General features: G+C 42.8%; 1 protein-coding gene across 5 annotated transcripts in view; it reads left to right on the forward strand.

Annotated features, from left to right (window-relative positions):
* The window catches only part of PLEKHH1 (pleckstrin homology, MyTH4 and FERM domain containing H1), a 46,291-nt gene that overhangs the window by 1,810 nt on the left and 26,589 nt on the right, over positions 1–17,892 (forward strand). For 3 of the 5 annotated variants that reach the window (XM_053385303.1, XM_053385322.1, XM_053385312.1), the window contains exons 2-6: positions 4,556–4,718; positions 10,529–10,591; positions 13,162–13,323; positions 14,762–14,845; positions 15,341–15,422. In XM_053385303.1, the coding sequence (XP_053241278.1) occupies positions 4,593–4,718; positions 10,529–10,591; positions 13,162–13,323; positions 14,762–14,845; positions 15,341–15,422 (517 nt within the window). In that variant the 5' untranslated portion in view covers positions 4,556–4,592. The remainder of the gene's footprint in view (positions 1–4,555; positions 4,719–10,528; positions 10,592–13,161; positions 13,324–14,761; positions 14,846–15,340; positions 15,423–17,892) is intronic. The other 2 variants (XM_053385332.1, XM_053385342.1) reach the window with 1 other exon arrangement.

The following is a 17,892-nucleotide window of genomic DNA, read 5'->3' on the forward strand; positions in this document are numbered from 1 at the left end:
TGAGTATGATGGATTAGTTGGATATCACCCCCTGAGACTAGGCAAGATTTAAAACTGGCAAAACTCTCATTGAGCAGAACAGTCTTAACAGGAGCTTGAAAGTGATCTCCTTGTGAATTTCCCACCTTCACTTTCTTTCATAATTACAAATATATAATGCTATTTGTAATGGAATAACCCACGCAAAAGTGAGTATCAGTATGGTAGTGCTTTCCACCAGCTGCATACAGTTTGAGATGAAACCAGATAATATAGATATGAAACTTCTGAAGTGGTAAAGTAAGTGCAGTCCTAAAATGTCTGTTATCCCAGCTAAATGTGTATAGCATTGCAGTCTTAATTTGAGATGGCAAACGAGCACAGGTGGCGGGAAACTGTCTTTAGTATTGCACCTTGGTGCAAGTATATATGAAACACCAGGACTGCAATATCTAATGAATTAGAAACATTTTAATTGACAAAAAGATACAGTAGTGCAGGTCAGGTCAGACCAAGACAGAATAGTGTGGTCCTATGTACTTCCCTTGATCTGGACACTATATATCTGTTGTTGCAACCTAGAATTGAAATTGGCTACCCCCTAAAACTAATATGATTATTCAACTAAGATTTCTTTACTTGGATGGCAGCCCTATGTAATGCATGTGTTTGTAAAGAAATGTAATTGCATTAATATGTATTTCACATGACACATATATCTTAAAAATGCTATGTTGATTAGTTTGTATACCTTTGACATAATGAGAAGTGAAAAAAGAAAAGATAAATAGTTAGGTTCTGCTATATAATGGTTATGTTAGATGCAAAACCAACATTTTTGGGTAAATAAACTGTGTTTTTAAAAAGGCATATGTGAAACAGTATGGACATGTTTTCTCCAGAAAACTGCATGTACTACCATTATAACCTCTAAGATCAAGCCTTAATGCTGAATCCTTGATTACATTTTTTGCATTCCTCTCTGGATAGATGCATTCATAGTGGATATCATAAGATTGTCTGCAAATGGCACAATACACCTACTAATTTAGTACTGCAAAAGTGATTTATTATTGCAAAATGGGTGGTAGGCTTTTGATTATGATGAATACAATTTGTTCTGAGCTCTTGTAACTTTTTTTAAAAAACAAGCAGATAGAAGAAAGAGTTCAAATTCAATGTTTTGTTTCCCCCCCTAATCATTACAAGGATTTCTGTACAAGTTTATCTCTTGATACAAGCAAGGACTCAGCTGGCTTTATGCTGTGTCTTTCACCTCAAGCCTGTTCTCCCATGAGAAAAGAATGCTGTCCATGACTTCATTATAAGTAATAGATCCAATGTTGCCTTCCTACAATACGGCACCATGTTCTGCTTAACAAAAGGCCTTGGTAGCTGGGTACGTAACTAGGGGCTAACTCTTCAGCTTTTTGGCCTTGATATGGAATTTTACTGCAGCTATGCCTGTTAGGCTTTTCCCTATTGATATATATATAACAGAAACTTGCTCAGTAGCTGGTGGTGGGATGGGCACTTGCGGAGGAACGGGGTTGTGGAGGCAGCGGACCGCCCCCGGCACCACTATTCCGGTAGAGTGCCATTGTGGCGCCCCCCCACGCGCCGCACACCCCCACGTGCACCAGGCACCATGCCCCCACAGACGGCGCCCCACGCCCCCAGAACGCATGCCACGCCCCTGTGGGCGGCTCACCACGCCCTCGCAGGCAGCATGCCACGCCCCTGGGATGTGCGCCACACCCCCAGGATCACCAGCCATGCCCCCGCCAATTCTCTGCCCCCCGGTAGCGGAGCATGCAGCTTCACTGCTGGGAGTGGGGTGCCACTACTCACCTGACTGCTGGTTAGTTCTGTTGCTATGGCTTTTTGAGAAGTAGATGGGAAGGGAGGAGGCTGCAGCAAGGTTTGTGCGGTACAGATGCAGGAGCAGAACCAACTGAGTGCCTCCTTCCAGTGTGTCATCTTCTCTGCCAGCTTACCCTTCACCCTCTGCCACTCAGTGAACAGCAGTGATGTGACTGACCAGAGGCCATGTGAGCAGGGGTGCCCCTCCATACTGTCCGATACTGATCTTTCCATATTGCAGTGAAAGAAGTAATACCATTGTTGCTTTAACTTACTTTTGTCTTGGATGCCTGGACAGTACAATTTTCATTATTCTGCGGTGTTTAGTATGTGTGTTCCATTTCAATAGAAAGATAATGGAGTGGCAGACCTGAAAATTAAATGGAGGTGGGGAGGGGCTCTCCCTTGCTGGAGTGTTTGCTGGACAGCAATCCATTGGCGATGTTTCTCTAGCTCTGGATGTCCTTCATTGAACAGAGGGTTGTACTAGGTAGCCTACAAGGCCCCCTCCAACTCCACAAATCTATGATGATGCATATTATATAGGCAAGTTTCTTCCTCACCATCTACTATCCTTGGCATGTCAGGTTTGACAAGATGGGAGTGTAGAGAACCAAACTGGAAATGTATCATCTAGCCATTCTTCAAAATAGGCTACTCCATTCTGTGGCAAGTGGTCCATAGGATGCAATATAAAAAGCCTGCAACTCAATCCTAGATATGTTCTCTTGAAAGTAAGTCCCACTGAGATCACTTTCTGGTACACATGCTTAATGTGATAGGGACATGTGCTCAGTAAAATCTTTAAAGGAGTCTTTCCTGTCTCTATATGTTCATTTTATATGGATGTTCTGTCATTCTGGATTCATGTGATGCTATGGGCAATTAATTCAGTGCCCTCACATCAGTTCAGTGCTCTGAAGCTCACAACAGCTTGATGCAACCATGAATCAGACACACCTGGTAGCGAAAGTGATCAGGAATGGATAGATTAGAGGGCAGCAGAAAAATACAGTGGTCCTCTGCCAAAACATTTCAGCTGTGTTCTTATGTGAGCTGAGTGTTCAGACTAATATATATATATATATATATATTCATATTCCACTTGCATGGCTGACTGTACTATGTGCATTGATGGCATCAGTGCAGCCCTCATTCCCACATCCAACAGGGTGGAATGGATTAACCCTCAAAGGCAGATTTCCAATGAAAAACACGAAAAACTGTGCCCACATGCTTTTCTGCTCATTAATTAATTCAGCTTTGTTTTTCAGCACTTTAGTAGTCATAGGTGACAAAAAAATTATATGCAGGATGGCCAAGGAGAGATGGAGCATTCCATCACTTCTCTGTGGCCAACACAGAAACCAAGTGGGCTGCTGGAGGAGTGAAGTCCCCCTTTCCACACGCAGCTTAGAAATGCTGCAGGAGGCTCTCCCTCTCTCCACTGGCAGCCCTCGGCAGGCTGGTAAAAAGTATATATTGGAGGCTGTCGCCTTTTGTGGGCTTATTTGCAAGGCTGAATTAAATCACCAGAATAGTTCCAAAGTTTTTAATTTCTATGCTCACTCCTCCAGCTTTTCAGCATATCTTTCCATTTCCATTCATTAAATTTGGGGACAAGCAAAAGGGACTTCCAAAGGTGATTAAAATGGACAAAGGGCCTTAGCTAAATATTTTTCAGACTGTGGCAATGAAATATAATGAATGAAGCTTTATCTTTGTTCTCTTATTATCTGTTTCACTTGGATAATTCATAGCCAAAGCTTTGTGGTGGAAGGGCTTCTGTCATCCATGAGGACATTTAGTTCATTGTGTCTTCTGCTGCCCACTTCAATTAGCTCATGGGCTTCTAATGAAAGGGGCATATTGGCTATGTGAATTTTAAGCATTCACAGGCCTATCTTCCTGCTCTTGTAGCTGAACCTACATACCAGGAGATTAAATACGCACTGACAGGCTACCAGAATGACCCTGGGAAACATTAAGAGTTAGTGCAGCTTGGTGGTCCAAAAGATAGCTAAACTGGGGGGAGAGAGAGACCATATGGAAACCAGAGTAACTTTGATAATGTGATCTTTAGGAGCTGATAAGAAGATTCTGTTAACTCTTTCACTGCACAGTCTGGAACAACAGTGAGTTTATACCATAGTCTAAGGGCTTAGGCTGTTTGCGTTTGCCTAATCTTCTAATCAGGCTTGATTGAAGCTCTTGTCCTGGAAGTCTTAGTTGTTAAAAGTTTGTTTACAGTTGGAATCTTCATTCTGGATTCTGCTAAACTTCCCGAGTGTTTAAAATTTGAATGCAGAGTTGGTTTTGTGTAAACTGACATAGAATCATAGAATTCTATAGTTGAAAGCGTCCCCATTGGTCATCTAGCCGAGCCCCCTGCAATGCATAGTATAATGTTACCCATGCATACATGGGAAATTCTCCTGTTAGGGAACATCCCCCCCCATATGTTTAAGACACATCCAATTCATGTTTTAAGCTCATTACTTGCCCCAAAGAATCTCCAGAGCTGTAGTTTGTTAAGGGTACTGAGAATTGTAACTGTGAGGGGGGAAATTCCATTCCCAGGGTTCTTTGGGGGAAGTCAAAGGAATGTGTTTTAAATGTGTATTGGGCGTTCTTTAAAAAAATATCTATAAAGACAATTCTTATAGCATTTTGGACATTTCAGTCTTTTTTTTTATTTGTCTTGCTCACTTAGGACATCTTGAGGTCAGTCTAGGGAGAAAGCATTCAAAATGGCAGAGCTTGCTGTTGAGAATGGTAGCTGCATGGACTGGCAGAAACGATGCCTTGCGTTGGAGACACAGCTCTTCAAATTCCGCCTGCAAGCTAGTAGGATCCGGGAGCTTTTGGCTGAGAAGGTGAGGCAAAAGCTACATTTTGTAACCAGTCTTTGTTGCTTATCCTTTTTTTTAATACTTTGATTTTGCTTTAAACAAATACAGATAGATATAGAAAACCAAAATTACAAAAGAAAATTCTATAATAATAATGGAAAAAGCTAAAAAACTACAAAAAGTATCAAAGTACAAGGGTGCTTATTCTTAAACCTTTGGATGAGGATAGCTAGTAAGAGAGACTGTAACCCCCCGTGATGAGGCCAGGAACATAAGTTTCAAAATCAAGTCTTTATAATGAAAAATCAAACAGTTTCAACTTAAATTTGATACAGTACCCTATAAGAAGGTCTAGAGAAATTGCCTGTCATGTTTTAATTTACTTATTAATGGACTGATTTTTTTAAAAAATAAATTTCTCTAAGTTAACAACATTCTGAAATATAAAGGTAAAGAGACCCCTGACCATTAGGTCCAGTCGTGACCGACTTTGGGATTGCGGTACTCATCTCGCTTTATTGGCTGAGGGAGCCGGCGTACAGCTTCTGGGTCATGTGGCCAGCATGACTAAGCCGCTTCTGGCAAACCAGAGCAGCGCACGGAAACGCCGTTTACCTTCCCGCTGGAGCGGTACCTATTTATCTACTTGCACTTTGACATGCTTTCAAACTGCTAGGTTGGCAGGAGCAGGGACCGAGCAACAGGAGCTCACCCCGTCGCGGGGATTCGAACCGCCGACCTTCTGATCGGCAAGTCCTAGGCTCTGTGGTTTAACCCACGGCCCCACCCGCGTCCCTTATGCTGAAATATACACTATAATTAATTACAGTAACACCAACTGCAGTAGAATATCACAATAAAAACTACCATTAAAACATACATTATAAAATTAATTTTAAATGTTAGCTTATACAAAAATGTATTTGGCTTAAGTTTCAGAGCAGCCTGAGGATGTGGACAAGAACTCGGATGGCTTTGAAATCATGATTTTCAGAACCTGATTCCCACCCTATCCACGTGCTTGTTATTTAAACCCCAAGCCCTCTCTCGTTCATTAGAAATCCTAAATTTAAATCTTCACCCAGTCAATGTTTTCGGAAAGAATTCCAGCAGAATGGTGACAGCACAATAAACTTGTCTGATTATTCCTGCACTTTGCCGAGCACCTGATGGCTGGACACCCCTGTGGAAAGGGAAATGAAGACTCTGGAGTTAATCCAGCCCTAGGGGTGTGGGTGTGTCAAGCTACCCTTTGTTGAGATTAGGGAGCAGTTTGGTTCAGTGATCAGGTTACTCTGTAACTGGCTGTATGGTTTTGTGATGTGGTTTTTCCTCTGAAGGCCAAAGAGTAAGCAGTTAAAGGCTGTAATTCAACAAAGCCTTGTCAGAAGTGCTAGGAGCGAGGGGAGGTTTTCTTCATCATTTTCAGGCTAACAGGATGGTTGCCTTAGTACTGAAAATGAAAACTGACTAATTTTGTAATTTAGTAAGTCAGTCGAACAATTTAAGAACTGAATCACACAATTCTAATACACAACTTAAGTACCAGAATTTCAGCCTTAAGGGCTAGTTCACAAATTTGTTTGCTAATTTCCTGCCCCTCAACAAATTCCTAGGGCAGTTTATAGTGACTCATTTGATAACTGCAGCATCAAGTGGTGACTTGTATGTATGAATGAACAAACCACAGGATGCCCATGCATATCCCTGCATAGCTCTTCAAATTCAATGTGTGTTTTTTGAAGGATTTAGTTCACACATTCAGCTTTGAACATTCACCTTTTGAATTGTCTAGTGATAACTTATCAAGTGACTGCACACACACACACACACACACACACACACACACACAGGTGAACCTTCCCCCAAGTCCTTAATAAACATGTGAAGGGTTGTTAGAATGCTGTCTTAATAAAAGTTCTTTGCCCTGCGTTCTGCCATGCCTCTCTTGAGAAACTCAAAACAAATGCAATGCTAGCAATGATACTGCTCAAATGTTTTTTGGATGCTTTCCATGGAAATTAAAGTATGCTGGAGTTTAGAATTGTATGCATTGTATGCCTTTGCTAACTGGCATTTACTTGCACTCAGGGGTTTTTTCCCCCCCATGCAGTTGCACACACTGAGGAGAAAAGGGGTAATATTCTCTTGATGAGTGACATGGCAGGCTGTTGCCATGGCAGCATGATGACCCTGTTACAAATGAGCTGTGGGGCCTCTCAGGAGAGAGAGAAAAGGACTGAGAGAGAGAAATGGAGAGAGAAAATGGAGCTGAATCTAATTAATGCAAAAGAGAGTAAAAATCCAAAGAAAAATACTTTGATTCTGGCAGGAATGCCTGACTAAGCTTAGAAGTGGAGATGTGTGTACACAGGATTTCCTGGGTACTTTTCTCATGGGCTCATTTGAAGGGTGTTCATACTGACTGTTAATGCATCTTCACCCAGTTAATCTAGAAATGCGTTCAAGAATCTCATGTCTTTAGTAACTGGCATTTACTTACACAGTTGTGCACACAATGGGAAAGAGGGGTAATATTCAGTTGATGAGTGACATAGCAGTCTGTTGCCATGGCGGCATAATTGACCCAGTTAACAAATGAACTGTGGGCCATGAATCTTTGGCCGCTCTCCTCACCTTTGAGACATCATTCTGTTCGATAATAGGGCTTTATCTTTCTACAGCATGTGGGAGAGGACAGCTTGGTGGGCTAGTGATCAGAAGTGTAGGAACCGAATTTTGAACATCTCATTTCAATGTTTGTTTCACAGTTAATTAGCCGTGCAGTGCAGTTTTCTCATCAGTATTACAAAACATGATACATAGAAAGTGCAATCTGAATGCTCAGCTTATTGTTAGTTTGCCCCTGGGGAACCTTGAATAACACATGATACTCAAAAAGCACCATGAAATTAATACTCTTGTCTGATGTTAAACAGAGCAGCAGTTTTAACATCCCACAGCAAGACAATGAAGTGGTGAGAAGGAAGATGAATACTAATTATTTTTAAACTGAGCCAGGCTACATGGATTTTTATTAGCTTATCTGAAGGTTTGGCAGACTGTCAGGGGTTGCCATGAGATCTTTAATGAATGCAGACAGTTTCAGTATCCATTCAGTTGGAAGGTAAGTAGAGTTCTTCTGTTCCCAAAGAACCCAGGTTTCTTGGAGAGATCAGTCTCTAAAATGCTGGTCTCGTTCAGCTTACTCATGAGAGACAGTTACAGATAGGTAGCCGTGTTGGTCTGCCATAGTCAAAACAAAAAACAAAAATTTCCTTCCAGTAGCACCTTAAACACCAACTAAGTTAGTTCTTGGTATGAGCTTTCATGTGCATGCACACTTCTTCAGATACACTGTATCTGAAACAAAAAAAATTTTTTTGTTTTGATCATGAGAGACAGTGAACCATGTCAAAAAGTGGTCAAGTGTCAGAGTGGTACAGTTGCCATCGTTCACAAGAGCAGAAATATCACCAATAATGTGCAAATGTTAATGTCTGTGCAGTGACCCATGGTACTGCAATGAAGTTGAAGTTTCAGTTTGGGACAAAAAGGATGTTAATTTCCAGGTATTATTCCAAGTAGGAGTGTATGCTCCTTCTGGGGTAGTTTGTCCACATTTGGTCCCCACCCTGCACTTAGCTCTCATCTGTGGCTCCTAGAAGCTGTCAGCATGTGACAGCAGCCACACCTCAGGAAAGGGCTTTGACCGACCAGCTAAACCAGGTGAGGGTAGTCAATGAGTCTCAGACCCTTGGTGAGTTGGGGACTTCCCCTGCGTGCGAAGACAGGCTGATTGAGCAGACAAGACCAACAGTGGCTCCAAAGGTCAAGACGGTGGTTTTCTGCACATGCTGTAGAGGGAAGTGAGGGGCAGATGGGGCTCGTCAACCTGAGAAGGTTGCCCATCTAGGAAAAGGAAAAATCTGACCCTAAACCCCCTGAAACTCTGACGCTAAAACTTACAGGATATATTTTGGAGAATAAAAAGCTAGGGAATAAACCCTACACAAATTGGAGTAGAGTCCATAAGACAGATGGATGGTGCCTTGTACACCTCCTTCTAGCAACTCCTGATGCCAACTTACTGCTCTGCTTTCCTTTGGAGTATATCAACGTGGCCGGGGGGGGGGGTCTTGTCATCTGGGCAGTGTAGGGCTTCCATACACACTGCCCAAGCTTGTGCCCTGGGGAGGTCACTTTGGTGCTGCTAATGACTTCATCCCCAAAAGGTGCACTCCATTCTCTTTCTCGAGACAATGGAGAAGTCACATTGATCCCTCTTCCCTTCTGGGAATAGTAACTCTACAAGGGGAGTTGCTGCACTTTTACCCAAATGGGTTTGCTGCTCCCCATTCAAAAGCATTGGTTTTCCTCAAACAACCCTCCAAGGAAAATGTTATTAAAATTAATGAGCTCTTGTATATAAGCTTGTGAGAACAAAGAACCTATGGGACACTGACCCATAGCCCTCTTTTCCTCTCCAGCAGGGAAAGTCTGTGTGCAGATATTGTTTTCCCAAGAAGAATGTGAAAGGAGGGGAGGTAATTTAGAGGTCTTCATTAAGGCATAGGAGAAGCCAGTCCAAGCCGGGGCAGGAGGAAGGAGCTGCAGACACAGCTCTGAATTGACACAGAGAAAGCCAGACTATTGAGAAGTGCAGGGGAAGTTACTTACATGAGATCAGGATGTGTTTAATGTAATTCCAGCTGATTTAATATCCATGCACTGCAATGGTAGTAGATCATCAGCAAAACGAGGATCAAACAGAAGCTTGGGTATCAAATTTGAATGGGGGGGAAAACGAGCTTTCTAAAATCCTTTCATTTACTCTGTCAAAATTAATGCTGAGTCAGTGCTTCAGCATGGTATTACCGCAGCATGGCGCTGAGTATCTCTGCCAACCTGGAACACTATAATTAAGGACGCTTCTGGAAAAAATGGGGCCGTTCCTGGCAGTGTAGTTGAAACATTATTCAAGGGCATGTTTTGCAAAAGTGAATGTGGAGTGAGAGAATATAGCAGGACAATCAATCACTCAAGCCTATGAGGTGCGCACATGGGAGGTTGAAGTCTCCTGTGTAAATTGGGCCCCAAATGCCATTGAATTTACATAATATTTATGTCAATCTCATACCTGTAAATAACATGATATGGGAATATGTGAACATTGTTACTGCTTTCCCAAAGCTTTGATAAAGTAAATAGCACTCTTTGAAACAGTTTCTAGACATTAAAAGATCCTGTGCATCATAGTGATTATATAGTGATGCAGAATCTATCATAAGTCTATCAAAGAGATATGGTGAGTTGAATGCTAATGGTGAGCTGGTGGCTTCTAAGTAAGCTGCTTATAGGAGTGGTGAATAGCATGTAAAATGTACCAGAAGGTATCCTTTCCAACCATATAATGAATGTCAAAATTCACTAATGAGAAAATGATGGGTGATAGTACTGTTAAAGAGCTATGTTTTATAATTCTAGAAATGCCAGAGATCACGGTGACAAATGATGGGTTTTATTCTAAAGAAGTAGTAGAAGTAGTAGTACTAGCATTACTAGTACTACTGGTAGCACAGCATTTCCATGTGCTCTGGCACTCAACACGGTCTTCCATGCGCCAGTAGCGGTTTAGTCCTGCTGGCCACATGACCCGGAAAGCTGTCTGTGGACAAACGCTGGCTCCCTTGGCCTGAAAGTAAGATGAGCTCTGCACCCCATAGTTGCTTTTGACTGGACTTAACCGTCCAGGGGTCCTTTACCTTAACTTTACCTTTTACTTTAGTAGTGGTGGTAGTAAACCGTTTTTCATGTCTTATTTTCTTCTGAAGATGCAAGAACTGGAGCAAAGAGTGGTTGAGGCAGAACAGAGAGCCCAAAATGCAGAGAAACAGGTAAGAGCTTCTCTGATATCACTAGTCCTATAACATGTGAAAACCTTTACAGCTGGATGGGCACCCCAAGATTTCTAATTATACAAAGGTTTTCAGTTTCAGGTGACACATTTACACCTTACAGTGTTTATAAGCTTTTAATCATGTTTCTAAACCTTGCTGTAGCAGCGGGAAAACTGTGTTCTGTGGGCAAAGCCTAAAAAGTATAGCCTTTGAGTCCTCCCAATCATATCCATAACATACATTTAGAACCCATGTCTCTCCCCTGCTCCCCCCCCCCAAAAAAAATCATGGGAATTGTAGTTTGTTAAGAGTGCTGGGAATTTTAGCTCTGTGGGGAGTACAGTCCCCAGAATTCCTTGGGAGAGCTCATGACTATTAAAGTGGTATAAATGTGCTTTAAAAGCATCGTGTGGGTGTGATCACAGGGATTCTGTGGCCAATTATTCCCACCATTTTTAGTTGCTAAGCAATTTTTGGGACCCGCACAGTTAAGCTACCAAGTATACTATTCTTCAACATCCCTTTTTAAAGGGGGAGAGGAAAAGGTGAGTGGAAAATTACAGTTCAGGTTGGACCGCCATATCCTGGCCAAACTTGGCGGAGTGAATCAGGCCCGGAGGCTTGGAGTTTGCTGCTGCCTGTTACCAATGGCACCACCCAGCTTGTTATCTAAGGGAAATGGAAAGGCCTTTCGAAATGCCTTAATTAAATCTGACAGGCTTAGGAAGTGGTTTAATACATCATGTGGAGCTGCCACCCCACAAACAGGTATATTGTGCAGGGAAGCAAAAGACGTCTAGGAAATGAAATGACTTGTGTGCTGAGTCCTAAAGCTGGGTGTGTTTTTTCCAGCCCCCGAGTTCAGGGTTTTGGATGGTGTCTTCAATGTGCTCTTATCTTCAGATAAGGAAGGCAAAATGGTTACTGTCCCAGCTTGGAGGTTTCAGTGTAGAGTCACCACTCAGGCATCAGACATCTGGGAGGGGCTCTTTCCTTAGACGGTAATTATTCCCAAGCTCTGATCCAAACACCGGCAGCTTGGCAGGCTAAGCTTTCTGGCTTGGGGTGCCACACGCTTGCCTTTCAGGTTCAGCGTAGGGGAGAGACTGTTTGCCTCTCTCTGTCTAATGTAGACAGACAGGAGGACAAAACACAGCTTTCTGCAACTCGGGGGCCAGGAATGTCCGCTGGAGCATAACCAGCTTTCATGAAGAAATTGGCACACAGACTGGGAAATATCCCGCACAGCATTGCCAATCTTAATTTGAGGCCTTTGAGGAGGAGGTCAGTAGGCTAGGGCCCCGGCGCCGTCAACATTTTAAAAGAGAAAAGCGGAGACTACATTTGAGAAGGTACTCTCAGGCACAACCAAATTATTTATGACATCCCTATAAAGCTTCTGTCCAAAACCCTGGAAGGGGACGGATAACATAGCTGCTGGGATGGAGAGAGGGAGAGACACGTTCATAGAAAAAGAAGGGGCAGGTGCAGAATGCCTGCCAAGTGGAGATTCAGTGCCCCACTTATATGTACCTGTAAGACATGTTTGATGTCTTATTTCTTCTTGTATACTTGGGACCATCTTGCTGTCTGAAGATGGCAGGCCTTCCGGGCATTTCTTTTAATTACCGTATTTTGCGCCCTATAGGACGCACTTTTCCCCCTCCAAAAAGGAAGGGGAAATGTGTGTGCGTCCTATGGGGCGAATGCAGGCTTTCGCTGAAGCCTGGAGAGCGAGAGGGGTTGGTGCGCACCGACCCCTCTCGCTCTCCAGGCTTCAGGAAACTGCGCAAGCCGCGGGAGCCCTCCCCCGGCTTGCGCAGAGCTGCCTCTTATCCCGAAGACCCGGTGCACTCTGCAGTCACGCCGTGGCTTTGGGTAGCTCCGCGCAAGCCGTGGGAGCCCTCCCGTGGCTTGCGCAGAGCTGCCTCTTATCCCGAAGCCCCGGCACGCTGCGTAGTCGTGCCGGGGCTTCAGGTAGCTCCGCGCAAGCCGTGGGAGGGCTCCCGCGGCTTGCGCAGAGCCGCCTCTTATCCCGAAGCCCCGGCGCACTCAGCAGTCGTGTCGGGGCTTCGGGTAGCTCTGCGCAAGCCGCGGGAGGGCTCCCACGGCTTGCGCAGAGCAGCCTGTTCTGGGGGCTGGGGAAGCTCGGGCTTCCCCCGCCCCAGCCCCGCACCTGGGGGGGAAAAATTTTTTTTTTCTTTATTTCCCCCCCAAAAAACTAGGTGCGCCTTATAGACCGGTGCGTCCTATGGGGCGCAAAATACGGTATCTTCTGAAAAATATATTTTCCTTGAGCCTTTGAATATTTAGGTTATATATCCACTTACCTGGAAGTGGGACTTACCTCAGACTAGGCTGAGCTGTGCTGCTAATGTGATATTTTCAACATCAGATACCAGCGCTCTAGTGGATGGGATTATACAAAGGGACAAATGTGTGAGAGTTCTTTAAGAAGAATCTGCCCTGCCCCAAATAAGGGTCCATTAGTGAATAAGCAGTCTATTCCCACAAAGAGTCCAATGTGTTTCCTTCCCTTTCCCCACCCATTGTCATTACAATGAAAGTGTGAGGGAATCTTTCAGGTGGACGTTATGGAAGAGAAGCTGAAACTTGCCCACATGAAAACAAGCGGTTCAAGTGTACACAAGAAATACCAGGAGCTGGTGAGCAGAGTGCAAGAAAAGGATGAACTGATTGAGAAACTCGAGACACAGCTGGAAAAGCAGGTAATAAAGCTATTTTTAGCTGGGACACACATCTTGCCTCCGCAGCCAGTGGGAAAGGTACTATCTGATATTATGGTGTGGTGCAGTGGTTAAGAGCGGTGGACTTGTAATCTGGTAAACTGGGTTCAATTCCCTGCTTCTCCACATGCAGCTGCTGGGTGACCTTGGGTTAGTCACACTTCTCTGAAGTCTCTCAGCCCCACTCACCTCACAGAATATTTGTTGTGGGGGAGGAAGGGAAAGGAGAATGTTAGCTGCTTTGAGATTCCTTCGGGTAGTGATAAAGCGGAATATCAAATCCAAACTACTACTACTACTACTACTACTCCTCCTCCTCTTCTTCTTCTTCTTTTTCTTCTTCTTCTTCTTCTTCTTCTTCTTCTTCTTCTTCTTCTTCTTCGTCTTCCTGCTTCTAAAGTGCATTTATGTCTGTCTCCCCCTTCTCAGGTCAATATTTATTTATTCGAAACAGTTATTGCTGCCCTTGAGTAGAGTTTCCAGAGCAATTTGCAGAAACAATATAACATACTTAAATAAAACAGGTGACATCCCAAATAAAATGGGTGAACTCATGCAATGGGACTTCCTCTTGCTCCCTTTGCAGTTCCCCCATATGGCCCCCAAATCTGTTCTGGAGTGTTGCAGGTCCCTCTGAAGCCGATTCGAGAGAACTGTGGCAGGGAGGGGGAAGAAGGAAAAGTCTCATTATGTCTGCTTGCACAACACTGGATATCCCCCATAATAGTAATTAATACGTTAGAAGAAGAACAATATTATGTATGTATGTATGTATGTATGTATGTATGTATGACTGGTGGGGGGAGGAATTATGCCTGGCACCTAAAGGATAATGCAGTTGGTGCCAGGCACGCTTCTCAATAGCCGTGGGAATTCCACAAACACAATCCCAGCACTGAGAAGGCTTTCTTTTTTTCATTATAAATAAATAAATTTAATAACTACAAACAGGTTGCAGAAAGAGAAAAGAAAAGAAAAGAAAGAGAAATTAGTTTAAAAAGAAGAAGTATGGGGCAGAAGAGTTAAGTTGTTACAACTGGCAATAAATAACCATAGGAAACAGCTATGTGATTTAAGTCAATATAATACATTAAGAGTGAAAAGATGCACTGAGAAGGCTCTCTCTGTTTGCCACCAGTTTTACTTTAGATGCCTGGAAAACCTGGTAGAGAGGCTCTAAATAGGACCTCAACACATAGGCAAATTACTATGGGGAAAGTGTTCCTTCTGGCACCTGAGGTCTGTGGTCTAGTTCTGATTTGTAGGGCAAGTTTCCACAAAGGCTCCAGAATATTCCTTACTGCTATGCAAGAATTGTGCAAGAATCGTGAGCTGTTGCTCATGGCTATACCTGCAATTTCTTCAAGTCAAATGGATCTGCTGCTGTCTTATAACATTTGTCTATTTCTCTTCTTCACAGAAGCAACTGAGAGCGGATGATGCTAAAATTGTCCAAGAAAAGGCTGCCAAAATTAAAGACTGGGTGACAGCTAAACTAAGAGAGGTGATGGCCAGTTTGTTTCTTCCACACCCCTAGTCCATAGAATTGTACAACTGCATTAGCATGAAAGAGATGCTTGCAGTGACAACTCAGTAGGGATATCCTGCTCTGCAGTGACATGTAAACTTCTGCATTGCACTGTTGGAGAAGACAATGTGTACAGCTGTGTGCCTTCTTTTGTGTGCCGATGGACTGTAGAACTGGGCAAGTAATGACGCTTACAGTACAACCTATGTACTTGTTTAGTAATTTAGTTAGTGAAGTCCAAGCTTATTGGTTAAGCAGATAGTCATACAGTTTGGCCATAAATATACAAGACAAAGAGAACTCTTCCTAGAGATAGGCCTTCCTTTCGAAGAAGGTAGGAATTTTCAATTAATTCTCTTAATTTTCTTGAAATTTTATTAAAGCCAAAAATCTGGACAGAACTGTTTGTAAAAGAAATATACTTCAAATGATTTTTTTTAACATAAAGTGTTTTCTTCTACTGTTTCACAGCTTGAGATGGAAAACCATTACCTCAAGGGTTATAACCTGAAGCTGACTGAGCAGATCAAAGTCCTTCAAGCAACGCTGCAAGGTAAATATGTAATTTTTAAAATAAATGTCTAGGAATCAGCAGGGAAAGTGAAAAGAAGAACCCTCAGATCTCTGTGTAAGTTTCACTTTAGCCATTTGTGGTTTCCTTCTAGTACACAGAGGCAGAATGAGCAGAATATAATATTTCCATTTTCCATCATATATATATATATCAGTTTTTAAAAATATATATACTTTGAGGCAGGCTGTCTGTGAGATCTCTGTTTCTGTCTCCATACTAATGGCTGGTCTATTAATTCAGCTGTAAAGGCTATAACTAATGTCAGTGGCAGAAAATCCATTACCTTTAGGGGGGCAACATCAAGCTTTAGATATTATACTAGGGGTGAAGCTACTTTCTGAAAATCATAAGCAGATTTTCTTTTTTTACTACGCACTCGGTCATTTCCTGACATGTTTGGATGCTCTGGCAAAGTTCATGGGTCCACCTAAATGTGGATTGTAGATGTTCTATGATTGTTACTTTGACACCAATGTTGTTCTTGTACATGCTAAGTACAAGAAGATAAGATAAATTTATTGTCATTGTCCATATATACACAGTATACACAACAACGAAAATCAAACACCCACCCAAAGACCGGGTTCACATACACATTTGCACGTATCTCCAACATTCTCATCCTATTCAGACATAATCTATAAAACATAACATAATCCAGAATATAACATAACCTATTTAAGGCATAACATAACCTAAAACCTATCTCATTCCTTCCTACTTCCTGCTTGCTATTTCTTGCAACTGGCCCTAAGATCATTATTTAGTGCAATCAGAGCTCTTGGATAGAAACTATTCAGAAGGCGTGTGGTTCGTGTTTTCATTGTCCTATATCTTCTGCCCGAAGGCAACAGTTCAAAGAAGTTGTGAGCAGGATGGGTGGGATCTCTCAGGATATTGTGTGACTTCTTCAAAGTGCGAGACGTGAAGATCTCATCCAGGGTTGGTAGTTGGAGCCCAATAACATTCTGGGCAATTTTAATTATTCTCTGTAAAGCTTTTTTATCCGTTTCAGAGCTGCTCCCATACCACGATAATACACTATAGGTTAAGACACTCTCAATGGTACTGTGATAATAGGACAGAAGTAGGTGCTGAGATAGATTCAGTCCCCTGAGCATTCTCAGGAAATACAACCTCCCCTGCACCTTCCTCACAACCATATTAATATTTGCAGTCCATGAGAGGTCCTCAGAGATATAAATGCCCAGGTATTTAAAACTACCAACCCTCTCCACCTCCTCGCCATTTATGTGCAATGGTAAAAATACACTTTTCTTTCTCCTAAAGTCAATTATGAGTTCTTTGGTTTTTTTGGTGTTAAGCATAAGATTGTTTTCTTTACACCATTGAATTAACCCCTGTACTTCTTTCCTATAAGCAGTCTCATTGTTCTCACTAATGAGCCCCACCACCGTTGTATCATCCGCAAATTTGATGATTGTGTTGGACTTATACAGTGGGGTGCAATCAAATGTGTACAGGGAATAGAGAAAGGGACTGCAAAACCTCATTAACCTCTCCGTCCCAAGTACGTTCTTGTACAACTAAGAATAGCCCCACCCTTTATGTGGCTTACACAATTGCCGAGGACCAACTAATGTATCTGTGCTATATCGTTATTTCCTGCAGCTAGGACACAAAACCCAGTTGGGGATCCTGTGGCTGCCCTCCAGTTGTTGTTAAACTCCAAACTCCCATCAGCCTTAGCCAGCAAAGCCTATGGTCGGGGATTGTGGGAACTGTAGTCCAGCAAGATCTGATGGGCCATAGGTTCGCCCTCCCTAACCTAAAGTATGGGTAATATTGCTGTGCCTTTTTAAACCTGTGACATGCACAGTGGTACCTCGGGTTAAGTACTTATTCGTTCTGGAGGTCCGTTCTTAACCTGAAACTGTTCTTAACCTGAAGCACCACTTTAGCTAATGGGGCCTCCTGCTGCTGCCGCGCCGCCGGAGTACAATTTCTGTTCTCATTCTGAAGCAAAGTTCTTAACCCAAGGTACTATTTCTGTGTTAGTGGAGTCTGTAACCTGAAGCGTATGTAACCTGAAGCGTATGTAACCCGAGGTACCATTGTATAATATGTCACCCACCTCAATCATGCATTACATTTTCTATGGGCCTATTCACATAGTGTACAATTCATACTGGGGCATGATAGTGAATATTGGGCTCCCATGCCTTTCTACTGCACATAGATACATTGAAAGTTACTGGGGGAAGCCTAGTTTGCATTTATAGTGTTTGTTCTCCCTCTGTGCAACTAAAGATATGGGTTCTTTGTACTGGGTCCTGAAAACTTCATTCCTCACTACAATATGATTAACATTTCAAATGTAAGGGAATTGTGTTTTCCAAATTGCGCTCTCTCGCTCTCTAACAGCGAAGTAGGCATAGCCATCATGTATAGGCAAGCAACCTGGAGCACAGGAGAATTGTATGTATGT

This window comes from Podarcis raffonei, chromosome 1 (genome assembly GCF_027172205.1).
Source record: "Podarcis raffonei isolate rPodRaf1 chromosome 1, rPodRaf1.pri, whole genome shotgun sequence".
Lineage (NCBI taxonomy): Eukaryota > Metazoa > Chordata > Lepidosauria > Squamata > Lacertidae > Podarcis > Podarcis raffonei.